The sequence below is a fragment of the Cryptococcus neoformans genome (assembly GCF_000091045.1).
Source record: "Cryptococcus neoformans var. neoformans JEC21 chromosome 7 sequence".
Lineage (NCBI taxonomy): Eukaryota > Fungi > Basidiomycota > Tremellomycetes > Tremellales > Cryptococcaceae > Cryptococcus > Cryptococcus deneoformans.
Window position 1 is genome coordinate 1,271,807 of NC_006692.1, and position 22,348 is coordinate 1,294,154.

The 22,348-nt window shown below is 47.1% G+C and overlaps 7 protein-coding genes and 3 non-coding genes across 10 annotated transcripts; 4 read left to right on the forward strand and 6 right to left on the reverse strand.

Moving 5' to 3' along the window:
- Positions 1-2,338: 2,338 nt before the first annotated feature.
- On the reverse strand, positions 2,339-5,221 carry CNG04460 (expressed protein). Its single transcript, XM_024657603.1, has 11 exons — positions 5,011-5,221; positions 4,910-4,949; positions 4,844-4,856; positions 4,735-4,775; positions 4,265-4,672; positions 4,043-4,212; positions 3,820-3,985; positions 3,583-3,757; positions 3,425-3,516; positions 2,980-3,357; positions 2,339-2,917 (listed from the first exon to the last, which is right to left on the reverse strand). Exons 1-11 carry the CDS (start codon positions 5,097-5,099, stop codon positions 2,699-2,701), a joined length of 1,791 nt encoding a protein of 596 aa, XP_024513268.1. The 5' UTR covers positions 5,100-5,221; the 3' UTR covers positions 2,339-2,698.
- Positions 5,222-5,596: 375 nt separating this feature from the next.
- Positions 5,597-6,610, reverse strand: CNG04470 (hypothetical protein). Its single transcript, XM_572180.2, has 3 exons — positions 6,454-6,610; positions 6,046-6,156; positions 5,597-5,964 (listed from the first exon to the last, which is right to left on the reverse strand). Exons 1-3 carry the CDS (start codon positions 6,578-6,580, stop codon positions 5,840-5,842), a joined length of 363 nt encoding a protein of 120 aa, XP_572180.1. The 5' UTR covers positions 6,581-6,610; the 3' UTR covers positions 5,597-5,839.
- A 244-nt stretch (positions 6,611-6,854) lies between these two features.
- On the forward strand, positions 6,855-10,045 carry CNG04480 (trehalose synthase, putative). Its single transcript, XM_572131.1, has 12 exons — positions 6,855-7,202; positions 7,450-7,550; positions 7,610-7,715; positions 7,766-7,885; positions 7,945-8,236; positions 8,299-8,361; positions 8,411-8,482; positions 8,544-8,638; positions 8,697-8,922; positions 8,989-9,268; positions 9,327-9,576; positions 9,649-10,045. The coding sequence occupies exons 1-12, from the start codon at positions 6,882-6,884 to the stop codon at positions 9,925-9,927; spliced, it is 2,205 nt and encodes a 734-aa protein (XP_572131.1). The 5' UTR covers positions 6,855-6,881; the 3' UTR covers positions 9,928-10,045.
- Positions 9,964-12,876, reverse strand: CNG04490 (conserved hypothetical protein). Its single transcript, XM_024657604.1, has 8 exons — positions 12,306-12,876; positions 12,016-12,209; positions 11,686-11,929; positions 11,424-11,605; positions 11,167-11,343; positions 10,859-11,057; positions 10,661-10,795; positions 9,964-10,593 (listed from the first exon to the last, which is right to left on the reverse strand). Exons 1-8 carry the CDS (start codon positions 12,715-12,717, stop codon positions 10,121-10,123), a joined length of 2,016 nt encoding a protein of 671 aa, XP_024513293.1. The 5' UTR covers positions 12,718-12,876; the 3' UTR covers positions 9,964-10,120.
- A 149-nt stretch (positions 12,877-13,025) lies between these two features.
- CNG04500 lies at positions 13,026-13,124 on the forward strand. The gene has a single exon. It is a non-coding gene; the product is annotated as a tRNA-Pro (tRNA).
- Positions 13,125-13,778: 654 nt separating this feature from the next.
- On the reverse strand, positions 13,779-14,693 carry CNG04505 (hypothetical protein). Its single transcript, XM_024658661.1, has one exon. It carries the CDS (start codon positions 14,676-14,678, stop codon positions 14,022-14,024), a length of 657 nt encoding a protein of 218 aa, XP_024514579.1. The 5' UTR covers positions 14,679-14,693; the 3' UTR covers positions 13,779-14,021.
- A 195-nt stretch (positions 14,694-14,888) lies between these two features.
- Positions 14,889-14,986, forward strand: CNG04510. The gene has a single exon. It is a non-coding gene; the product is annotated as a tRNA-Pro (tRNA).
- A 662-nt stretch (positions 14,987-15,648) lies between these two features.
- CNG04520 lies at positions 15,649-15,746 on the forward strand. The gene has a single exon. It is a non-coding gene; the product is annotated as a tRNA-Pro (tRNA).
- A 272-nt stretch (positions 15,747-16,018) lies between these two features.
- On the reverse strand, positions 16,019-20,052 carry CNG04530 (expressed protein). Its single transcript, XM_024657605.1, has 9 exons — positions 19,826-20,052; positions 19,634-19,762; positions 18,379-19,583; positions 18,187-18,304; positions 17,845-18,102; positions 17,276-17,774; positions 17,149-17,208; positions 17,017-17,080; positions 16,019-16,957 (listed from the first exon to the last, which is right to left on the reverse strand). The coding sequence occupies exons 3-9, from the start codon at positions 19,505-19,507 to the stop codon at positions 16,182-16,184; spliced, it is 2,904 nt and encodes a 967-aa protein (XP_024513270.1). The 5' UTR covers positions 19,508-19,583; positions 19,634-19,762; positions 19,826-20,052; the 3' UTR covers positions 16,019-16,181.
- A 99-nt stretch (positions 20,053-20,151) lies between these two features.
- Positions 20,152-22,340, reverse strand: CNG04540 (ubiquitin carboxyl-terminal hydrolase 6, putative). Its single transcript, XM_572134.2, has 11 exons — positions 22,294-22,340; positions 22,135-22,239; positions 22,045-22,082; positions 21,943-21,978; positions 21,823-21,889; positions 21,330-21,762; positions 21,103-21,279; positions 20,973-21,047; positions 20,865-20,925; positions 20,580-20,799; positions 20,152-20,526 (listed from the first exon to the last, which is right to left on the reverse strand). Exons 1-11 carry the CDS (start codon positions 22,316-22,318, stop codon positions 20,309-20,311), a joined length of 1,455 nt encoding a protein of 484 aa, XP_572134.1. The 5' UTR covers positions 22,319-22,340; the 3' UTR covers positions 20,152-20,308.
- Positions 22,341-22,348: the final 8 nt, after the last annotated feature.

Consider the following 22,348-nt stretch of genomic DNA (forward strand, 5'->3'; position numbering starts at 1 on the left):
TTTCGATACTAGCATTTCACATGAAACTAAAAAGAAAACGGATGCTAAAGAATGGCAGGCAAAAGAGGAAGAATATTTGCATCACTTTTCAAGCGATCCTGAGGAGTAGGCTTTATCTCCTTCTTAATTCCTCCAAAACAACCGTCCCATCCCGCGTCCGCGAGATATATGTATACTGCTCTCAATGTTGGATATGCACCTCCTTCACCTTACATTTTACCACTAGTACCAATCTCCTCGTCATCTTCCATCGATGAAGCGTTTCCGATGCCGGAATCGTTGATGATTAGGTTGGGTAAGGAAGAGGTAGGGTGGATAGGGAAGAAACAGAGATGATGGATAAATAGGACGGAAGTGACTCGAAGTGGGTGAGAGCCAAGGGAGGTACTCATCATGCTCGTTGAGAATGCAGGGCCATCTGACAAAGAGTTAGCTATAATTGGTCAAGGCGTTATTCTTTCCACGGCTTGAACGTACATAACATGGTAAGCCTCACTTCGGTTCTGTCCTCATCTCCGGTGAGGTATCAGAACCGAAAACGACGAAAACTACACCCTTTTCCATTGCAACACAAGATAATCACCTTAAGAAGATCGATGTACCACAAATGTTTCTTATAAGGCTTCTCACAGATGTATTGATGGTCATAGAGGTCCGTTTTCTAAGTCACGTTTATTTCTTAGCATTTGCAGTCTCCTTCTAACACAACAGAGGGATAGTAGGGAGAGATGAAGAGAGACATAACTCTCAGGATACTTTTCCGCCTACCCTCATAAACTTGGCATAACTGAACTTCTACATCTTCTGTTCCTATGCGCTCGACCCATCAATGCCGAACCAGGTTTATTCACTAAAGGAATGTAGCCCCTCGACCTAAGCCAAATAAAGCCAAAACACATGATTCACATCATTCTACAAACCTGGACCCCTACGTAAGTGTCCGGAGCCAGTTCTATTGAACAAGAGACCACAGAATCCTTATATTTCACAGAAACTCTTACAATCCGGTCCTTATGTATCCTTCTTCAAGATTGGTCCAATTTTGCAGCCAAGATATAGGACCAAAGTGCGTTTGGAATCTGATCGGCAATCATTTCATTGATGTGATATTGGCGCTGGTATCGCGAGATAAGGTCCGTTTCTTGGGCTTTCCGAGTTTTGGCAGATGGGATAAAAATGCCGAAATTGGGGTATCATCTGATTATATTTGCGCAAGGAGTGTAACGGTGTCGGGTATGGAATAAAAAAGGACGAGAAGAACGAAGCTTTTCTGATCTATCTCAGCTGTGGTTTTTGTTTGGTTTCGCGGGATTTGAACCTGATCGGCTTTCGGTCAATCTCCGACGAGTGAATTGATCACCGTCAGCCGCAAAAGCCGCCTACGCTCTTCGCCCAGATCTCAATATGGTCACTCTTCTATTATGATTTGTGACCTTCCTTCCAACCCATCTCCGGTGGATGTAAAATAACGTGGTCCTCTATTTAACAGTCACCGCGGTCCAACTGTTGCAAGCCCAGACAGTGTGTAACTCGGAGCAACTGCTGAGCAGGATGTCTTCTGATTAATCAGCAGACTCTCTGTTCCTGAGATACGATAAACTGTTTGGTTCAGTTTAAGGCCTTATAGCTGCTTATGTAATGATAATTGATAACAACGAATTCTTGCAATTGCTGCTCATGCTTGTTGCAGATCTTTCTTGAGTGACTAGACACCCTGGAGACCTGCCTTCGCGGACTGTCCATCCTCAATCCCACTCAGCCAACCGCTACCGTCCTCCAGTGCTCCTCTCCCTGGTGGTGACATTCCCCGAGTTTTACGGCCCCTCGAACCATACAACAAACAGCAATCGCCATAACTTGGATACCTGTGACGTATTATATGCCCAAAATATCATGCTAGATTTTGGATAGACGAGCATGCTGATGGCGCAACTGGAAGTGGCGAAGCTCTCAAAGTCTTTTCCCTTTCACGATGGCCAATGGGTTGAATTCTAGGGCCCAGTTTTGAGAAAGATCGATGGTCTCCATGTCACTGAGCCTGTCGACGCGAGGTATAGCATTCGCCTTGCGAGGTAAAGCTTATCATCGTACAATCGCACCGACGATACGAAGTGCCTCTGGTTGTCTGGGTCAATTCCTCCGTCCATCCTCTTTTCTTGCGATACTCCATCACCTTTTTACGCAATCTTGGATATTATATTAAGGAGTTTTGTTATTCGGCCTCTATGGGGACAGTGAATGACGCCGCACGCTACAGATGCCCTCGCTGTCGCGTTATTCATTTCAAGGAAGCCTTTGTCGAATGATATTGAATGAATGACACCAATACTTAGTTCTGGTCGTGTATCTAACTTTGAGTCAGACGCTAGAGGAAAAAGCGGTCTGATACCAAATTACTATGGGTATATTTACCTTCCGAGCACTCTATCTATCTGACACTCTGACTTCCCGCCGACTTCCCACATTCGGGCATTCTCCAGGCGTACGCTCATCTAACAATGAAAAGCTTATTATGAACAGACATATGTGCTACCAGCCTTGTCTTTCAACATCGATTCCCGCGCCTTCCGTGGCATACTTCATTTATGTTGAAAAGTCGGATATGAGATACCGAAAGGTAAGGGATCTGTATGGTCTGATCGATTGTATCTCCCTGATTCGCATTTATGTTCAGCTGGTCGCCTTATTCACTCGTCGACTATCCAAGCATTACGGCACACCCCATTTCCACTAATATCTCTCTCCACGAACAACCTTCATCATCCATCCCATCATCTATCCTTCTCCAACACTCCTCTATCACTTCCTCAACCACAGCGGTCTCGTACGCTGTCTGACAAGTAAAGGATCTAATGATTCCCCTAGCGCGTTGGCGGTGAAAAGGCTCAACGAGGACACTGCTAGCAATGAGAAGTGGCTATCAAACATAAATCAGCATGGTGCCCATGTGTACAGTAATACGAGAATGAACGTGCGTACCCAGCTCATACCCTCTACCTTTGGTCCCACTTGCTCACAGATGGCCAGCGTATCCATAGCATGCTTCTGTACCTCCGCATCTCCTCGCGCTTTGCCCAATAACTCTTTCTTGACCAAAATTTGTAGCCCGTGCCATAGCGCTACGGACCCATCTTGTGTCCTCTTGTGCCGTATTACAGGGACAACTTGCTCATACCACACATCAAGATCCTTACATATATTCGCTGTACGCTGATTGACGTCGGCGATCCATGCTGATTGTGTGTCGAGCGTAGGGCTTAGGTATTTGAAGTATTGCAAGTGTTCCCAGAGAAGGTTGTTGACGCGTACCATGAGAGGCATTTCACTGCGATGAATGCCGGCGTAAGATTCAATAGTCTTTTTAGGGATGATGTGTCAGCAGGGGACCGAAAGAGAACAAGGAGGCAGAAATAGGGAAACTCACATCTGGGAGGACTGGGTCTTTCCTTTCTAGTTTTTCCCACCATCCTGTCCCTTCGTCAAGTACAACACATGGCTGCCCCGTCGTCATGCAAGCTTTCCACCAAATCAGAAACAGATCAAGGTACCTTACAAATACTGAAAGACTAGGGCTATACTCACACATCACTTCGAGAAGGACCAGATGCTCCACCAGACACACTCTCAGCGCTGTTGGTTGAATGTAGATCCCTTCCTTTGGGTTGCCAAACAAAGCCCGCTCACAGCCTCCTCTTAGGTGGATTGAAGCTCGAGCTAGGCGCAAGACTTCTCTCCAGAACTGGTTCGCTCCAAGGAGCTAGCATCGACACATCAGCAATCCCAACCAATTACTATAGAACGAAGGCAACTACGACTTACATCCGCATTGCCCATCATCATGCATGCCGCTAGAAACACATCCGACGTCACTTCTTCTTTTATATCCCTGGCTGCTCGCAGATATTTTACTCCCTTTTCTCTGTATTTGAATCCTAAATTGCGAGTATGACCGTTGGTATTAGGTGCACCCCCCTTTTCTTCAAGTCTGAGTCCTGTGGTCAGCAGGAAGCCAAAAAAAGAGGAAACTGATTGCCAAACCCACGATGCCAAATGAACGGCCCCTGTGGCCAAAGTCCCCAGTCTGAGCGCTGCAACACTTAAAGGCGCTTCGCCAGTTGGACACAGAAACAGCGGGATGATGAGGTCTACCCAGGGGTTGAATTCCTCGTTGACAACCATAGTCGATAGGGTATACGTAAAGCAATGGTGGAACTTCATCCAGAGCATCAATACCCCATCAAGGTTATCGCACAGGAATACTCACACAGCGAAGCTCATCTTCGTCCGGAAAAGTATCCCTCAGGAACTCCGGGGGATCTACTGGGCCTAAGAAGAATTGTCCCATCCTTGTATCTCGACATAGTGCCATCAAAAGCTCCATAGGATCCATCCGCTTTACTTGCGTTAACGGTGTTCGACCCAATGATCTGAGTGAGGGACTACAAACGCCGGAAGCATACGATGTCGGCGTCACCCCGTGTCCAGGGCTAGGTGGGACGGGGGTGAGGTGAGCCGAGAATGTAGAAACAGTGGGCTCAGTGGGGAAACCTTCGCCGCTGATGGTTTGTGAATGCCGATGGGCCGGAGGGGAGGGATCACTGTGCACATGTCTTTTGCGGAGGCGATCTTCGATGGCTTGGGGGTCAAACCGTTTCTTTGGGGGATATACACACTGCAACATATGATGAATGATGAGCTGCGACTTTATGCCTCTAGGCAGTACGCGCAACTCACCTCTGCGCCGTAATTGACGCATCTTCTACATTCTGGCTTTTCTGCATAAGAATACGGATCAGAAAAGTTCATACAATATCCGAGGCGTATGTTAATGATAAGTGCATACCCAGGTCGCATTTCTGAACACACGTTATCTGTAAGCGATAACCGAGACGTTTGAGAAAGCACTCACCACTCTCCTACTTCGACATACAAGACATCCATTCCTTGTTCTATCGACAGCGCACGGAAGATTAGCAGATCCATCGAGTGATTACGAAGGTAGTATCTAACCTTGAAGTAGTTTTGCGTTTATTGATAGGCTTTAGATCATCCGCTCCGGAGTTCGATCCGGTTGAGCTTGGCACAGACGGATCTGCCATACTAACACTAGAGTGATATATAACCAAATCTACCAAGACAGAAGCCTAAGATGATGTAAAGCGCGGACGACAAGTTACGAGATATTCGTCTCGTATTGCTCGCCAAAGTCGCCGGATAGGCGATGAACACGAGATGTGCGAGGAGGTTGTAATTAGCAAATTATTTATTCTTCCTCCTGCTTTGTAATTTTAGTAAGATTTTTTTTCCCATATCACTCCATCTTCTGCAATCCCCCACCTCGTCTGCAGCATTAGGGATATTTTAGCCACCGACTGCCCCCTCCAGTTTTTCCTAGCTCATTCACCCATTCCTTCATCTCTTGCTCCTTCTTTTTTCCACCAGACCCTCGCTTGAGACTATTAAGGAAATTGGGAGACTTTGCGCAAGTAACCACCGTTGAGCAGAACAACCATTGTAATAGAGAAAATAGATAGATAACAGGAAGACTGTCCGCAGCAGTCTGATATGATGGTTATGGTCCTTTTTACTGTACAGTCGGTATTGTAGTCATACATTATGCATGTACAAAATAAAGTCTGCATACAGGAGCTCTATTCTACATGTACTGTGGTTTTGTTGTCGTTTGCATTTACTCTTTCTCCTAAGCTTACACAACCACTTCACTTCTTGACTTTTGCACCGCACAATACAGTAATAGCTTCACCAGCATCAACAACCATCCAGAAGTGGCAAAGCTAGTGACTAGATTTCCATTCAAATGCCGAATATACTGAGCGATTTACTGAATGCGAACCTCTTGATCGGCTTCGAGGTGATTAATCGCATTATGAGAACCGCCACCAAACTGGTTTTCCAGGGCTGAGAAGTCGGATTTGGGATAAGAAACGGTGATGAAAGGCATAACTACGATGGATGACATCAATATCAGTATGAATCTTTCTTACGGCTGAAAAAGTATTGAGTGGGAGAGAAGAGGAAGCTTACGCTTGGAATCTACGTGATCGTCGCTGACGATCTTGGCACCCTTGGAGGTGAGTTCGGAGATTGCCTTCTGCCTCTCATCAGAAGAGGAGGTCTTCTTGAATTGGACGATTACTGCTCGAAAGTGGTCAGCCTGTAGTTGACTGAAACAGATTATATTATTAGGAAGCAGCCCAGTTGTTGGATCAAGTCAAAAACGATGGTGGTGAGTCGGAGAAGACGGACGGCGGCGAATCAAGATTGTGTGATAGCAGCTAAAGCCGAGAGACGACACGAATACAGTAGCAGATGTAATAAAGAGCGAGATCTTGAAAGACTATGACAGCCTGAGAGTCGATCCGAGTCTTGCGGAAACAGGTCCCAGAGCCACCAACCAGCAACCAAAAGCATGAGACCAAAAGCGGAACTCACTGTTTTGTTCGGGCATGGTGTCAAGGACGACGAGCTGGGTGGATGGGAAGTGATAGTATGCGTATGCGAGGAAAGAGACTGTAACGAGGAGGATGAGTGCGTACAGGGGTCTTGTGTTTATCTGCATTTATACAAAAGCGAGGTGTGAAGGGAAGAGGTGTTGTGATGTGACGACGGAATGGCCGCGGGGGTCTCAATGGATGCGTCGGTGATCGGTGATGCGCGAGAAATTGGCACAATATGACGTCACACAGCCGATTGTTGAGCCTATTCATGCCGAAGGATCGAATCTCGCAGTCTTGAGATGATGCACGATGGGGGCCGGCGGCTGATCGGGTCTGCGTCTGAGTGAGCATATATATGTATGCCTTCACTTATTTAAATTCCCCATAATTAGAACGCACTCACCCTACATCATCACGCCAGCAATGCCCCCAGGAGAGCAACCCAAGCGACGTCTTTCGACCACCTCAAGCAGGCAGCCTACCACCATCCAAGACATCTTCATCGGTGTCGGCCTCCAACTTGCGCCCCAGCCTGATATTTCCGAGGGACAAGAGGATCCTGGTAGGGATCTCGAATACAGTGCGGTCATCCACGACGGTACCGGTATCATTGATAGCGAGACGTTCCATACGACCTTTCACACGTATGGCAAGGATGAAGATGGCCTTGCGGCGGAAATGAAAAGGGTCGCGAGGGATATGCTCTATTTGTTGAGAGCTATTCAAACTAACCGGCAGGTCAACGTAAGTGATTCTTTAACGTTTTCGCATCCGGACCTTTTTCTGTGGATAAATATCGTCGTCATCTGGATAGATGGGTTCTCCACATCTTCTTGGATCAGGCTGGATTGGCCCCCATCAACGTCCCGAACTTTTTTTCGGAAGGCATAGGGAGTAGTTCTCCTGGGTTGTTTCAGCTCATCTACATGATATTATTCACTCCCGGTTTGACTTCATTTACGGTAGACATCATGCTAATCCCAAATAACAGGTCAAGATGATCGCCGTCGCCGAACCTGTTCCTGACGAGCTTCGAGCCAAGAATGGAGTTGAATTCTTCCCTACTCTGTGGCTTCATATGGATGCTATACCGTATGTCATTTCCCATTAGGATCCATTCCCAATACTAATCCTTCCCTCTCAACTGTCAGATTCATCACCACTCCCTCTACTTCCATCTTCACCAAGCTTCCGGCTCCATCTACTATTGCCAGCGGGACAGCCGCCGTTTCTGCAGCTGTCAAACACCTCCACCCGGTGCGTCGCCTTCTTTCAAGGTGCTTGAACTATACTGATGAGCTTGGCAGGCTACTCACTCTGCAACAACTGCTGATGTCGCCCCGAAGGACCACCATGTCCAAGTCGACTGCGATGGCCAAATTCGACTTTGCAGTATCTTGCAATACCAGCAAAGCTCTAGTGAGGCCGTATGTCTCTCCGCGTCCTATCATTTTCCAAGCATTGACTTACTTCTTTTCTTCTACAGCTCTGGGCGAGATTCACGGCCCTCTCAAGGCTCTTGAACGCGAACAAAGTTTCCATCGCATTTTTCTCAGCCACTCCCCAAGGTGGAGGTGTCGCCCTCATGCGGCACGCCCTCATCAGACTCTGGCGAATGGTCGGCCTCCCTGTCAAATGGTTCGTCCCCGAAGGCCATCCTACGGTGTTTAATATCACCAAGACCAAGTTCCATAACGTCCTTCAGGGTGTTTCGCCCAAAGACGTGGAGATCGGCGAGACGGATAAGACCTGGTTTGAGCTTTGGACTGAGCAGAACTGTGAGCCTTGACTATTTCAAGGGTGTCTTTTATGTACGACTGATGCTGATATTAAATTTCAGATGAGAGTTTTTGGAGCAATGGAGCTCTTGATGCTAGCATAATCGTGATCGACGATCCACAACGTGCGTCCAGTTGCTTTGCATTTAGTCTTAGGTTTAATATATTCTACAGTGACTGCTCTCATCCCAATCATCAAGAAGAAACGACCAGATGCCAAAATCATCTTCCGTTCTCACATCCAAAGTAAGCTTCAGATACTTTCCGTCTCATCATGATGGCGAACAAAATTGATCATCCGTTTCAGTCCAATCAGATCTTACAGACGATCCCTCTACCGTTCAGTACAGGACTTGGAATTATCTCTTCAACTTTATCAAAGATGTTGACCTTTTCCTCGCTGTGCGTTTCCTCTGCCTCCCTCCGCACACAAGATTGAATAACTGATCGTCTTTCACAGCACCCCGTGAAATTCTTTGTCCCCAAGAATGTCCATGAAAACCTTCCCGTCCTGTACATGGCCCCTTCCACTGACCCTCTCGATGGATTGAACAAGATGTATGGCCGCGCTTCCGTCAGGTACTACCGTCAGTACTTTAACCAGCTCTCCCAGGCTCAATGTGGAGTCAAGATTGATTGGGATAGAGGTTACGTCTGCCAGATTGCGAGATTTGACCCCTCCAAGGGTATGTACTTGACAGTCTTCCGGCCACCATGAGGAATTGTCTGCTGAGCTGTGTTGCCACATGCAGGTATCGATGTTCTCCTGAAAGCATATCTCGAGTTCCGACAGAAACTCGAAGAGTCCGAGAACCCACCACTTGACAATGGTCCGCAGCTTATCATCATGGGCCATGGAAGTATTGATGATCCTGATGGCAGTTGGGTATACGAAAAGATCCATGACACCCTTAATTCGCCAGGGTATGAACTCATCCATGGCGATGTGGCTGTTGTCAGAGCTCCTCCTTCTGATGCGCTCCTGGGTTGTATTCTTCAAGGTGCCTGGGTCGCCACCCAGCTTTCTACCCGGTACGCTCCCGTCTTCTCAGTCCATGGTATCATTGCTGAACTTTGCTCGACGTCGTAGAGAAGGATTCGAAGTCAAAGTCACTGAAGCTATCAACAAGCGAGTGCCCATCATCGCCTCTGACGCGGGCGGTATTCCGCTCCAAGTCAAGGAAGGGAAAAACGGCTGGATCGTCCCTGCGGGTGATGCAGCAGCTGTTTCTGAAATATTGTACAAGATCCATAAGGGCGAACTGAGTGTTCACCGAGGTTTGTCTGTGGAGAAAGAATTGGATGGGAAAAGTGACCCCAACAGTGTCGCTCAAGAATGGGTACGTCTTATTCAACCCTGCCATTCATATTTTTACGTTCAAAGTGTGTGTATGTACTGATTACGATTATAGGTCGGCAACTTTGACGAAGCGTACCGTAAGGTTCATGATGACGACGGTGCCACTTCGGAAGACTTCTGGACAGTTGGTAACGCCACTCGATGGATGTTACTCTTCGCCAAGCTCCTTGATCTCAAGATCGACCAAACCGGCGAGGTCAGTGAGCAGGATGTAAACGTTTTGAAGGAGCTCGAGAAGGAGAAGTTGCCCAGTAAGGGAGAAGCGGGCGGAAACGTGTGGCACATGTTAATGGGGGACGACATGTTGCAGGGTGAGGGCGCATTGATCTAACTGATTACAGTGTCGTATGTCTCTTGCTGCGTTAGGAGTAGAAAATCAGAACCGTTGTTTAATAATACATAGTTGTGAGAATTAGAAAAGTGATGAGGTATATGTGTACATTTTCAAATACAGTGTTGAAGTCGATGTCCTTTGTGCATCTAAAATCTTCTACACTCACAATCCCCCCATTACAGTACTCACTTCACACCCTTCCCATTCTCCTCGCTCTTACCAACCCCAACTCTCCTTCACAACTCCTAACCAACCCTTCCATCTCAACACCCACCACCCCACCATCTCCACCCCATCCCTTCTGCGCACTCATTACTGCCCGTCGTCCTACAACTATTGCCATCTCTAACCGCTTCACTAACTCATCCTCTCCCTTCTGCCCTTCGTCTTCTGGATTGTGAACCCGATCGAGCGCGAGGAGTTTGCTCCATTCGGCCAGGATAACAGCTTGGATAGGGTGGTTCTGAGGGAGAGAGATGCAAGAAGCCGAGTACGCTGACGAAAGGTGGGAGATAGCCAGGTTGAGTTCGGAGAATGTTGAAGGTGGGATCAGGAGAAGAGAGTGGAGTCGGAGTAAAGCGAAAGTAGGATGAGATGACGGTGGGGTAAGGGAAAGTAAGTGGGAGAGGAGGGTGGGAAGTACTTTGAGAGCATATGATTTGTCTAAGAACGAATGGTTGATATTCTAGCCGGTTGCAATAATTGAGAGAAAGTGAATGGAAAGGCTTACCTAGCGTTCCCCGTTCGTCTGACTCCAGAAAACTCATTCCCTCGCGTACCAACTTCCTTACTCTATCCGCATCTACTTTGAAATCTTGGTTACATGCAATGCACCGTACCTCAACTTCTCCTGTCGCATTTTCCACTGCAAAGTTCAATTAGAAAACGACCTCCGTCTTCTTTTTCTACATGATAAACGATCACCTACACGGCATTGCAGCTTTACCTTCTTTCGAGCATTCTCCATGTCTCACACACCACCTTGGATCAACCCATGATTGCCCTCCATTTGCCGTCGATTCTGATTTTTGACAAAGCGAGCAATGGCAGACGAAGTGGTACCTTGATAGCAACTCTGATTGGCGATGGTGATATGGCGTCGAAGTGTCGATATATGATGTCAGAATCTGCATATAGCCGCCATTAGTCGGCTTCCTTTTCGGCATAAATGCCCATAATTCTGCACATTCCAGCAATTGGGGCAGTAGGAAACAGAGAAAAGCAAGAAGGGCTCACCTCTTCACCTGGAGGAATATCATTCAGCGCAACTAAGTAAATATCTCGCCCTCCTTTGGGGAAGACCGCTATAGCATTTGGTTCACACGAATGGTTCGCAAGTGCTAAAAGTGGAGAGACGGACATCCCAACAGGCGCGAGAGAGGGGGATGTGAGCGTAAACGCGTTGACCTGGATCTATATGCCATTTTCCCTGTCAGTTTCAGATGATGCATCTACTGTCTGACAATAGGAGAACAGAGGAAGAAGGGACCTACGGCAGAACATAGATTTAGAACGTCACCAACACCGTTAAAGCCATAATCACTCATATCAGACGGGTGTAGCACAGCTGGGTCTTCCCCAGGCAAAAGAGGTTTCGAGGCAGAGAGGTAATGTTCAAGATGCTGGACTTGCGAGGCCAGTTTCATGATGTCTTTTTCAGGTGCCTGTTTGACGTCTGCAGTAGCATAAATATGAAAGCAAAATAGTGTCGATCAGTGAATTTGGAAAGGCAAGGGGATAAAATTACAAACTCACGAGACTCCATGAGGCCCAATTTATCCCACCATCCATCCCTATCCTCCTTACCTTTACCGGCCTGCATCTTGGCTCGCCGTTGCCAACACAACCTCCCCACCGCTCTGACACCTTCCGGCCCTGCCCATCTCGCATCACCCTCATCCTCCACCCTATCAGGGTAGGTTTTATGGTACATAGTACGTAACCTTGAAAAAGCCGTACATTCTTGCTTATGGATCGGCCAATCTGCCAGTTGACATTCCTTTTTTGTTCAACCATTCGAAACATCAGCTTTCTTTACTCTGAGCTCTCAACCGAGATAAACCAATAGAGGGGAAACTGACGTACACGCGAACAGTAATGTAGAGTTTTACACTTGCTGCACCGGCTCAGTTTTACTCTCACAGTCTTGCCAGATATGTTCCCGCTCGCAAGAAAGATCTCTTTTTCTGAAGGCGTCAGAAAACAGCCATGACAGGTAGTCGTCAGGTGGGGAGTGCCAAGGACGGAGACAGAAGGCGGTAAGCGCATGATACGGGAGCCTGTTACGCCGAAATCGATTCATACGTTAGTCATCATATTTCTCTTCACGCAATGAGCAAGGTAATGCGGAGTCGTAAGAGGATAGACAGACTGACCTGGTTTGAAAGACTTGGTAGATACCAAACCCCTTCCCCGTCCGGGAATATCCCTGACCTCAATACCAACTCCACTCAGCTCCTTTTCATATAGCTTCGTTAATTTGCTCTTGGTGCCTGACACTTGCTTCGCCTTGGTTGTCTCGGTTGTAGTTGTGGGTGCTGTGGGGGCTATTGTTGACATGGAACCAGACTCCTGAGTGTCTTCTTCCAAGACTTGATCATCTTTATCATTCCTTACACAGCTGTTTTCCCTAGATGACGAGACTTGCTCAATGGTTTGTCTATCTGGACTCTTAGATACATTCGTACCAGGACCTATCGCCTCTTCATGCACTATTCGGGCATTGTTCTGCACCGAACTTTTTTGCCGTGCGGTCCTTGTTGCTCTGAGGGACTGGAAATTAGACATTCTCAAGTCCAGTTGAGTGATTGATTGGGATTGGTTTTGATATGGCAAAGTGAATAGAATGCGAAGGATCCACTAATGGGCTAATAATCGGCGAATTGAGCAATGCGAAGAGATGAAGAGGTCAACTCCTTTAACTTGGTACGTTACAAGGGTCCCCAATAGGAAACAACGTCAGTCAGCCCACGGTATTTCTTCATTTGCGTAAGAGTAATCCAATTCCGGCATTATGATAAATGAAAAATTCATTTTTCTTCTATATAATTTTTTGCATTCCGATCCAACAACAATTGGGCTTCGGTGGCATAGCCGTTTCGTTGGTGCAGTGGTAGCATGCCCTCTTAGGGTTGGATTGCGTAAAAGCTTTCCGGCTTTGGGGGTGGTCCTCGGTTCAATCCCGGGACGAGACCCAATATCTTTTTTTGTTTTGTTTTTTTCAGTTAAAATCCAGACTGCTGCTGCATCGCGTGTGCCTTGCCGCCAGATCTTGCATACGGCGTAACGATTGGGATTTTTCCCAATTTATCTAGACCTTCGTTCCCAACAACAAAGAAGGACTTCAAACTGAGTACTGGCTATGAGTCCATGATCACTGCTGGCGAAATGGTCACAGGTATCCCTAACAGCTCTAGTACTACGGATCAGTCATACTGTAATATAGTCCCTTTTGTCCCAAAAAACGAAACAAGGCATCCAATAGTGACGCAAGGCTAAGAGTACAAAGAAGTACAATAGCAAGTAATCTCTTAGGTCACTTAACCCTCGCCCTTCGCAATACAATCAGACCTACATCAGATCAACAAGACATATTTCCCCGCCTCGTTCATTACTTTGTCCAAGGCTCCTGGAATTCTCACTTCCCCCAATCGGACCAATGACTCTGTAGTTCGCATTTCTCTATTGTCTCCCTTGATTAGTGCCGGTATGACGAAAGTTGCCAGAGGACTGTTGCCTGAAGCTCGGGACGGACCTATGCAGCTTTGTGTCACGGGCGTCACGTCAGTCAGCGTAGCTGCCCGGCGCTCAACTCGGATGATGTAGAACTCGACGAATGAAAGTGAAGGATTCACGCCTAGCAGAGCCGGACGGAAGAATTGCCAGGCTGACGGAACAGAAGCTGGACTTAGAGGAAGGAATAGCCAGGGCCTGAAGGAGCAGGAGCTGGACTAAGGGCTGACTGAAGCGACTTAAAAGAAAAGAATGCTCGGAGGCAAGGTAGTGAGAAAGGACAACAGTATTGATTTTCTAGGGACTATGAAAACTACGAAAAGCTATCTTCTTATATACCTTTCCTTCCTTCTGCTTACTCATCTCTCTCGGGAGAAAGTTATCGCTAACTCGTGGCGGGGACGGAGCTGTCGGACCGGGGGGGGAAATGAACACTGACCAAGTGTCGGGGAAGAAGAGGAGAGTGCTGACCAGGCGAAACGAAAGAAAAGGCAAGCCGAAAGATGCCTCGGTTGATTTTGCAAGAATCGGGCGATAGATCGCGGTCGTCTGAGGTGGAGGTTTGTTTGGTTACTTCGGGGACGAGGTGGTGGAATAATATCCCGTTGCCCGGTTAAAGACGCCGCAGAGTGTGAATCTTGCATAACATCGTGACATTTTGTTATTGTATGAGGCGATCGTTGACTGAGGCAGAGGATGGATGACTGGTGAGGCATACAGTTGTTGTTGGATGTTGGAGCGATGCTATGTACTTGTGAGACATACGATGAATGACTATTATGATACTGATTGTTTGAATATTTGGGAAATTTGAGAGCTTCTAAAAAAGTCAAACAAAGAGGAAGGGCAAAAATAAATTGAGGAATAGGAGGAAATACGAAGCTACCGAACGAAAGTTGAACGACAACACTTTCAGTTATTTGACAAACAAGCGGAGGGCGACGAACTGCTGAGGTGCAGAAGTTAATAATAGTGAGTATCAATGGCGGTGCGATTCCGTTATTCTGCTCACTCATGGCCTATGGGTAAAACATCACCTAAACAGGGGTAAATGCTGGTCATGTCTACACCTCGCTGTCGACTGGACCCGCGATGCACATTCGTTACTCCCTTATTTACGTGAACTAAAAACATCGAATCGACCGACTTAAAATAACATAGAAATATGACATAGATAATCATGGAAAACGTCTTCAAACCAACAATTGGGCTTCGGTGGCATAGCCGTTTCGTTGGTGCAGTGGTAGCATGCCCTCTTAGGGTTGGATTGCGTAAAGTTTTCCGGCTTTGGGGGTGGTCCTCGGTTCAATCCCGGGACGAGACCCATTATATTTTTTCGTCTTATTTCTGCCTTCTTCATCTTTCTGCATTGCATATTTCTAAATTGATGTTGAATGGCACATGTAATGCAGGAAGAACAGAGTAACGAAGATGGATACAGCGGTGTGGAATTTAAGTGTTTCAACAATTTCATTGGAATCAGCTTTTATATACATTCATCTGTTGCTGATAAGCTACCGACCGGCTGCAGTCGTTCCAGATTTTGTCAGCCTCTTTCCCTCTTTTGTATCCGTCGATCGGTATCAAGACGCATCATAAGGATTGATTCAAAAGTCGTCGGAAAGAAGGAGAAAAGAGAGCCGAGACCGATGACAGAAAATGAAGGGCACAACAACCACGTTTCAGGTCCCCACGCAGCGTTGGCGTTGATCTACCAAGCAAGCTTCCGGTGCGTGGTGCGAGCTTTTTTTGTTTCCGTCCGGATATAACTTTACTCCTTGAAATCACTGCCGCAGTGGTAATGAGCATCCCTTGTGAAATTTTAACAGCTTTTGAGAGGTCTATAGCCTCGAAACATTTTGAAGACAGCATATTGAGCAGATATGTGCTGACAGGAACTTTAGAATTGTGTTCCTTGGACAGACATTTTCACAAATAGTTTTGTGCATTCCGATTCAACAACAATTGGGCTTCGGTGGCATAGCCGTTTCGTTGGTGCAGTGGTAGCATGCCCTCTTAGGGTTGGATTACGTAAAGTTTTCCGGCTTTGGGGGTGGTCCTCGGTTCAATCCCGGGACGAGACCCAATATCTTTTTTGTTTTGTTTTTTTCAGTTTTTCATGTTTCGACATAGCGTATTTCTATCTTTCGACATAGCATATTTCTAATAGTGATGCTGAATGGCACATGTAATGCAGAAAGAAAAAGTAATGAAGATGGACACAGTGGTGTGGAGCTTAAGTGTTTCAGCAGTTTCATTGGAATCAGCGATTATAAACATTCATCTGTTGAAGATACAGTCTGGCTTCTCACATGGGAGGTGATTAACAGAGCATTCCAACTTGCTTGGGTGTCGCAAACGGTCGTATTAGATATTCATGTTCTGTACGTTCACTCTGGGTATTAGAAAAACGACGCATATGGAAAAAGTCGTCGGTAGCATACTGCAGCTTCTATACAGTAAACAGAACCAACCCAGACAACGAGCTTTTTCTATCACAACCAACCTGTCTAGCGCACTCATGCCGCCCTGGAGACTCCAGTCTCTCCATCGTACGAGGACCCCAAAGTAAAGGCACTGCCTCCAACATTCATACTCTCAACTCTTTTCACTTTCCTGTTCCTCCCTCGTCCCCCTATCCCTTCTTCCCTTTCAAACTCATCACCATTAATCTCCCGCTCCCTATCCTCCGCCTTTTTTCCCCTTCGAAATAAAGGGGACCCAGATTCGGGAATTCTGACACACAACATACACACCAACGCCCCTCCAACACATGCTGCGGCAAGCGCAAATACTGCAGCAGCATAGTATTCTACCGTACTGGCGAACAGCATGCCAAACATGAGTGGACTGACCAACGTTGCGCCCAGAGCGTGGACGACAGATAGAGCACCAAAGAGGCGGCCCGATTGGCTTGGATCGGGAAGGAGCGAGAGCGCAAGTGAGTTTGCGGCAGGTGTTGAGGGAGAACCGAACGTGGCGAGTGCAGTGAGGATGATGAATGCTGATTCCGAGGAACCAAAGGAGAGAATGAACCACGGAACGAATTCTAAAAAGAGGCAGAGACGTATAGTAAAGAGGTCGAGGTGGCTGGTGTGTGCGTCACCACTGACGGGTGACGAGGAAGAGGGTGGAACATGGGAAGAGTTATGGGTTGACATTGGTTGAGAGGATAAAGAGTCTTGAGAGGAAGTAGATGTCGTGATAGTTGAACCACCATCTTCAGCTTCGTGTTCGGCAGACTTGGGTGCGATGTGCGATTGATTAAGGCGGGATTTGACATATTTCGTTATCACTATGTGCCAACCTGATTAGCTTAATATTCCTGAGTTCAAAAGCAATTTATCTGCTTGCCTGGAACTAGGACGATAAGGATGAAACTTCGGAGGAAGGCTACCGCAGACATGTATGGCCCAAGCTACAAGTCACATTTCAGCATTCTTACTCGAGCATTCAGCAAACTTCCACAGATCAAAGAGGACTCACCTGTGCGGATGTCCAACCATAGGCGTAAAATGAGTATTGCGTTTTTGTCAATAAAATACCCTGCCCATCATTAGTATCCTGCCTGACACTATAGTTATGAAACCAATCGAAAGAGATAGATACTCACATAGAGCATCGACATCAAAAACATACCCATTCCCATAACAGTCATGTTCCATTCCCTCCTCACTCTTCCACCTAGCCTGATTTCTCCGTCTCCGTCTCCATTTTCATCTTCCTCCACAAGCTTCGGTAAGAAAATACCCAAGGGGGCCAAGAACGCAGTAGTTTTCTTCCCCAGCCTTTTGATAGTCCCCACCATTTTCTTCCTTCTCTTTGACTGGCCTCCCATTCCATTTGAGCGTAAAGACTGGCCACTAATAAGAGGATCTTCCTCGTCCTCTACATGCTCTCCTCTCTCATTCACCCTCACCCTTGGCAAAACAGGCGCTTCATCTTCCCACTCTATCTCTGCTGCTTCGCGTCGCGCAGCAGCGTCCTCTGCCAATCGAGCGTTCTTCGCGAGGATGAGTCGGGCGTCGGAAGAGAGGGATTCGGGGAGGAGAAAGAGGACGAGTGGGATGGAAAGGGAATAAAGAATGAGGTTGATATAGAATGGAGTCATACTTTTTGATATTTGATGTTAAGAAAAATCGTGGGTTCATGGGAAGGAAAGACAGGGAGATGTTGACTCACATGTCACCCGTAGATTGGATAAGTATACTACCCAAAACCGGTCCACAAGCGAACCCAGCCATCATGAACCCCATCGCCCTCGAGAAAGACATCACCCTGCTTCCATCGGGGGTGATGTCAGATAGATAAGCGTTGACTGTTGCTGTAATGGTAGAGAACCCGCCGAGAAGACCTTCAACAGTAGGTCCGATAAGGAGAGAACGGTAACCGCCGGGTGCAAGGTGTGGGAAGTTAGCAACGAGAATGAAACATAGCTCGCTGTTAAACGCAGGCGACTTAGCCATGTGACTAGATAGGAGAGAAAACAAACAGATAAAATGAAATGACAGGCATGGGACTTACTTGAGGAATAATCCAACTTCTACCACAGCCATAACCTTTGTCCTCCCCCATTTATCGGATGTGCCTCCCCAAAAGCCTGTGGTAAGAGCCGATAAGAAACCCATGGTAAGGGTCAATGCTGGAAAAAATTTAGTGTGAATTAGGCTCCAATTCCCTTATTACATCAGGATGGACAGCGGAGGAGAAACTCACTCATAGTCAGTTTCGCAGCTGCTGCTTGTACCTTGGGGTCTTTTTTACACAACTGAGGGTCAATCTCCCTGAACGGTCCTCCTCTCCTTCCTTCCTCCTTGTCGCTATGATCTTCTCCCTTGTCCTCACCCTTGCCATCTCCAGTGTTTCGGCCCGAGTCATCGCCGATAGGCTGCTTGGGCCCAGGCAAAGGCCCTGCCGAACCTGGTTCGGTGTTCCGCTCAGCATGAGGAGGATGGTTACGGCGATACTCGTATATCTCGTGTTGGAGATGGATGAACCATTTGTCCGCTGGAGAAAGATCTGTTTGGCGAGTGACGTTGGTGGTGAGAGTATCTACAATGGTAGGGTCGATTATCCGTTGTCCACGGTACTGATCGACAGGGATGAAAACGACTTCTTCACCATTATGCATTTCCACCTCCCCGTTATGCGCACTCACCCATTCCAACTCCTCCGATTTAAGTATTTTCTCATGTTCCTCGATAAAGGTTTGAGCAGATACTACAACCTCCTGCCTTGCAGCTGGTGGATGGGCCATACAAGCAAGACTGACATACAACTCACTCCTTGGCGGGGTCCCCATCCCAAGGCTGACGGCCATACCCATGATCACTGGGTACACCCACTTTGGGGAAGGACGTCGCCATTTCGGTCGACGAGCGATAGACCCTTCCCGAACCGTCTCCCAATTAAACAAGGACGCCTCTGTTGTGGGTGTTCCGGTTGGGGTATGGTCTAGTTCATGCTCGGAGTTTGCACCTGATAAACTATCATGGTGGCGCTCATGAGAAGTCTGCGGAGTTTCATCGAAGAAGGAAGCAGGAAGGGGGGGTCCACGGCTGGAGGAGCGAGAGTTCGCATTTGGTGTGGAAGAGAATGAGACGGCATCTTCGAATAAAGCGCGTTCGTAGAGCGCTGTGCCAGTCAGACCTTCCGAATCAAAAGTCGGTACGAATTCGTGCTGTTGGGGATGGAATGGGTGCAACTGGTGAGACTGATGAGTGCTGTGTATACTCTGTTGAGAACAGACGGAGGAGTGGGAATGGTGTCGGCTAGATGACCGAAGATAAGGAGGGATGGGTAAAGGTGGTTCTTGCGTATGAGTGGGTGAGTGTTTTCCCGTCATTTTTGTCTTCACGATGCACGTTGTTTGCTCGGAGGCTTTACTTCAACTGGGGCTATACGGATGAGGCGGTCCAGGTCTCGCTCTTACTCAGCAATTTACGTATACAACGGATGATAAGAAACATACCTTGGTTGCTGCATCAACCTTAACTGAGCTTTATTAATTTAGCGAGCTCCACGAATTTCTCAAATTCCGAGTGTCCTTAACAGCTACTATATATGCCCATCCCTTTGCACATACAAGCTTTTGTATAGCCTTCAAGGACGTAAGATATCAATAATAATAGTGATGTATTGGGGTTATTCTGGTGGGGCGTACAATTACAACAAGGTATGCCAACCCTTCAAAGCTTGGATATATTGTTATCGGTCGGCCGAAGACCGAGGCCGAGGTTTGTCTAGGTTGTTGTTGGCCTGCTCCGTAGGACTTCCCAATCCTCCTAGACAAATTTACACTCCAATAGAATTTCTGGAGGAGGGCGTATACGCAAGTCCGCTCTTGATTATTGCAATGGGGAAATGAGAATATGCGATGATACAACGAAGGGAAACCAACGATGATCGAAAGGGACCAATGGATTTCATCATCGTGGCAGTTATGTTCCCTTCGTCGGCCAAATCCGACAGTACGTACGTAATAATCAATCTGTTTAAATTCATGCGCGCAGCGATGCAGGGCGTTCGCTCTTAGTCCGTCAAATGCATCACTGTAAGGCTCAAATCGTATGACAACACTTTGATGTACTTCTAAGTCTTCCTATGCAATATTCAAAAGCATATCTCTGGGTTACTCCCTGTCAATCTAGATTTTCGCCGCCCGATAAAGCAAAATATAAGCTACTGAATCCTCACCACCTCCATCCATTGACAAGATCTTGTTCGCATCTGTGAAAGTTACATTGTTATCGTCGAACTTGGCCCATCTCTGTTGTTCGGCAGGGACACATGCGCCATTGTCAACGCGAGACCAGCCAATATAATGGCCGGAATCGGCAGAGGCGCCTTTGTGTGTTACCACAGCTAAGGTATGTTAGTTGGGTTTAGATTTAGGGGAGGAAAGGGGGAAGACTTACCAGCGAGCTCGTACATTCCACTCCCCTCTCCACTGGTTAGTCCCCCTTCTTTCACAAGCTCTTCCACCATAGCCTTTTCTTCACCTCTTTTCTTTTCTTCTTCATCCAATCCCTGTCCGGGCTTTCGTTTCAAGATATTCGCACGGGCATCACGTTCCTTGAGGATTTGTTTCGTCGCCGTGTTAAGGGGTTGAATCTTTTTGCGGAGGGGCTCGGTCACCTGTCCAAAAAGGGTAGGTGTATTAGTATGGTTAGAGGGGAGGTATACACTGAGACTCGACGTACGATGTCAGATAAGTCGAGTTCGAGTGGAAACTTGACTTTACGCATGATCTTTGCCTTTTTCCTAATAATCTGTCAGCCAAAGCCAAGAACACTACGGGGTTGGCTCACTGGATGTCACGACGCCAATAAAATCGAACCATGTGCACTACAAGGTACTCCGGCAATCGAGAAACGCGAGATTGCCTATAACAAGCGTCAGCCATGGATCCATCAGCTATGGATAAATGGACAGTCTTACATAGAGTAAGTTGCGTTTCGTCCCAGTGTCGCGCTCGTCTTCTCAACCTGCTGGTTAAGGTTGTCTTGAATACCAGACATCAAGAAATTTGTGGTCCCAGAGATGTTACACTCCAGTTTCAAGACAGTCTCCGTACTAGTTGTCTCTGGTTCTTCCTCTGTCTCTGCATTTTTGAGACTTCAATTGTGCATTAGCATGAATGTCAATATATTTGAAACGGGACTCACGTCTTGGTTAATTCGATAGACATCAAACGGTCCACAACAGACCCTTCATCCCCGTTCTTCGGCAACGCCGCCCTTAACGCTTGCACAAGCTGCGTCCAAGCCTCATCCGCATCCTGCTGTGCGTAATGCCCCCTCTGATCCCTCTCTGCAAATTGAGGCGCCAAGATTCTCAAATTACTGATAACTTCCAATGGAGGAACGGCATTAGGTGTATTGTCAATCGTAACAAACAGATTTTTCAACGAATTTGTGACGCGGAATTCGGGGAGGGAAGAAGAGGAGGAGGAGGAAGGAGTGAATTCTTTGAGCGCTTGGTGGACTTCGGGCATAGCGCGGATGGCTTGGAGCGTGGAGTTGAGGTAACATGTGTTGCCGAGGTTGATGAGACCCGTGGGTTCGTCGGATTTAATGCCTTCATCCCCTACATCTTCCACTGATGATATCTTCAGTATTCTGGTGTGTCTTTGCAATCTAGGAAAAGACGGGAACATACAAAAGACGATTTGCTGGGTTGGTGGTGGTGGTAACGCTTCAGCTGCTCCAATTACCATAACAGATTGCTACGTAATGATCTTTAGCCGTCTGAAGTTTCCTGTCGTTGGTATAGATATACCTTTTGATTTGCCAAAGCGACATAATCTGTATCATCCTACAGTACGATTCTGTCAGAAATTCTCTAAAAGGGATCATTCAATGGCACCAGCGATTAACGTACCTTCACCAGCTTGCCCTTCACCATAACCTTCATCCTCTCTACATTTCATGTCAGTCCCATTTTAATCACTTTTCAGGATATTATACTGACCAGTAGGGACCCTGGTAAGTTGAGAGATAGCATCCTTGAAAGCCTGAGTCGTGGTCTCTTGTGTGACAGGAACGGTGTACGTCTTGCCAGAATGTTTTACGCTGACTACGCATCTACGTGTCAGCATTACCTTACTACCATCCTGATCCAGGTACTCACGTTCCATATTTTGAGATTTGGGCATCGGTATGGGAGTGTTTCAAAAGACATGGAA

Coding starts and splice junctions, on each gene's coding strand:
- CNG04460 (XM_024657603.1), bottom strand. CDS start 5,099: ATGGCAGATCCGTCTGTGCCAAGCTCAACCGGATCGAACTCCGGAGCG. Junction 4,950..5,010: donor AAACGCAAAACTACTTCAAG/GTTAGATACTAC, acceptor CGCTGTCGATAG/AACAAGGAATGGATGTCTTG. Junction 2,918..2,979: donor AGGTAGAGGGTATGAGCTGG/GTACGCACGTTC, acceptor TATGTTTGATAG/CCACTTCTCATTGCTAGCAG.
- CNG04470 (XM_572180.2), bottom strand. CDS start 6,580: ATGCAGATAAACACAAGACCCCTGTACGCACTCATCCTCCTCGTTACA. Junction 6,157..6,453: donor CACCATGCCCGAACAAAACA/GTGAGTTCCGCT, acceptor ACTTTCGAGCAG/TAATCGTCCAATTCAAGAAG. Junction 5,965..6,045: donor CGATCACGTAGATTCCAAGC/GTAAGCTTCCTC, acceptor CATCCATCGTAG/TTATGCCTTTCATCACCGTT.
- CNG04480 (XM_572131.1), top strand. CDS start 6,882: ATGCCCCCAGGAGAGCAACCCAAGCGACGTCTTTCGACCACCTCAAGC. Junction 8,237..8,298: donor GCTTTGGACTGAGCAGAACT/GTGAGCCTTGAC, acceptor ATTAAATTTCAG/ATGAGAGTTTTTGGAGCAAT. Junction 8,923..8,988: donor GAGATTTGACCCCTCCAAGG/GTATGTACTTGA, acceptor TGCCACATGCAG/GTATCGATGTTCTCCTGAAA.
- CNG04490 (XM_024657604.1), bottom strand. CDS start 12,717: ATGTCTAATTTCCAGTCCCTCAGAGCAACAAGGACCGCACGGCAAAAA. Junction 11,930..12,015: donor CTCTACATTACTGTTCGCGT/GTACGTCAGTTT, acceptor TGAACAAAAAAG/GAATGTCAACTGGCAGATTG. Junction 10,594..10,660: donor AGACGAACGGGGAACGCTAG/GTAAGCCTTTCC, acceptor ATTCGTTCTTAG/ACAAATCATATGCTCTCAAA.
- CNG04505 (XM_024658661.1), bottom strand. CDS start 14,678: ATGAGTGAGCAGAATAACGGAATCGCACCGCCATTGATACTCACTATT.
- CNG04530 (XM_024657605.1), bottom strand. CDS start 19,507: ATGACGGGAAAACACTCACCCACTCATACGCAAGAACCACCTTTACCC. Junction 18,305..18,378: donor AGCTGCGAAACTGACTATGA/GTGAGTTTCTCC, acceptor AATTTTTTCCAG/CATTGACCCTTACCATGGGT. Junction 18,103..18,186: donor GAAGTTGGATTATTCCTCAA/GTAAGTCCCATG, acceptor TGCGTTTAACAG/CGAGCTATGTTTCATTCTCG.
- CNG04540 (XM_572134.2), bottom strand. CDS start 22,318: ATGCCCAAATCTCAAAATATGGAAC. Junction 21,979..22,044: donor TGAAGGGCAAGCTGGTGAAG/GTACGTTAATCG, acceptor ATCGTACTGTAG/GATGATACAGATTATGTCGC. Junction 21,048..21,102: donor CGAAACGCAACTTACTCTAT/GTAAGACTGTCC, acceptor CGCTTGTTATAG/GCAATCTCGCGTTTCTCGAT.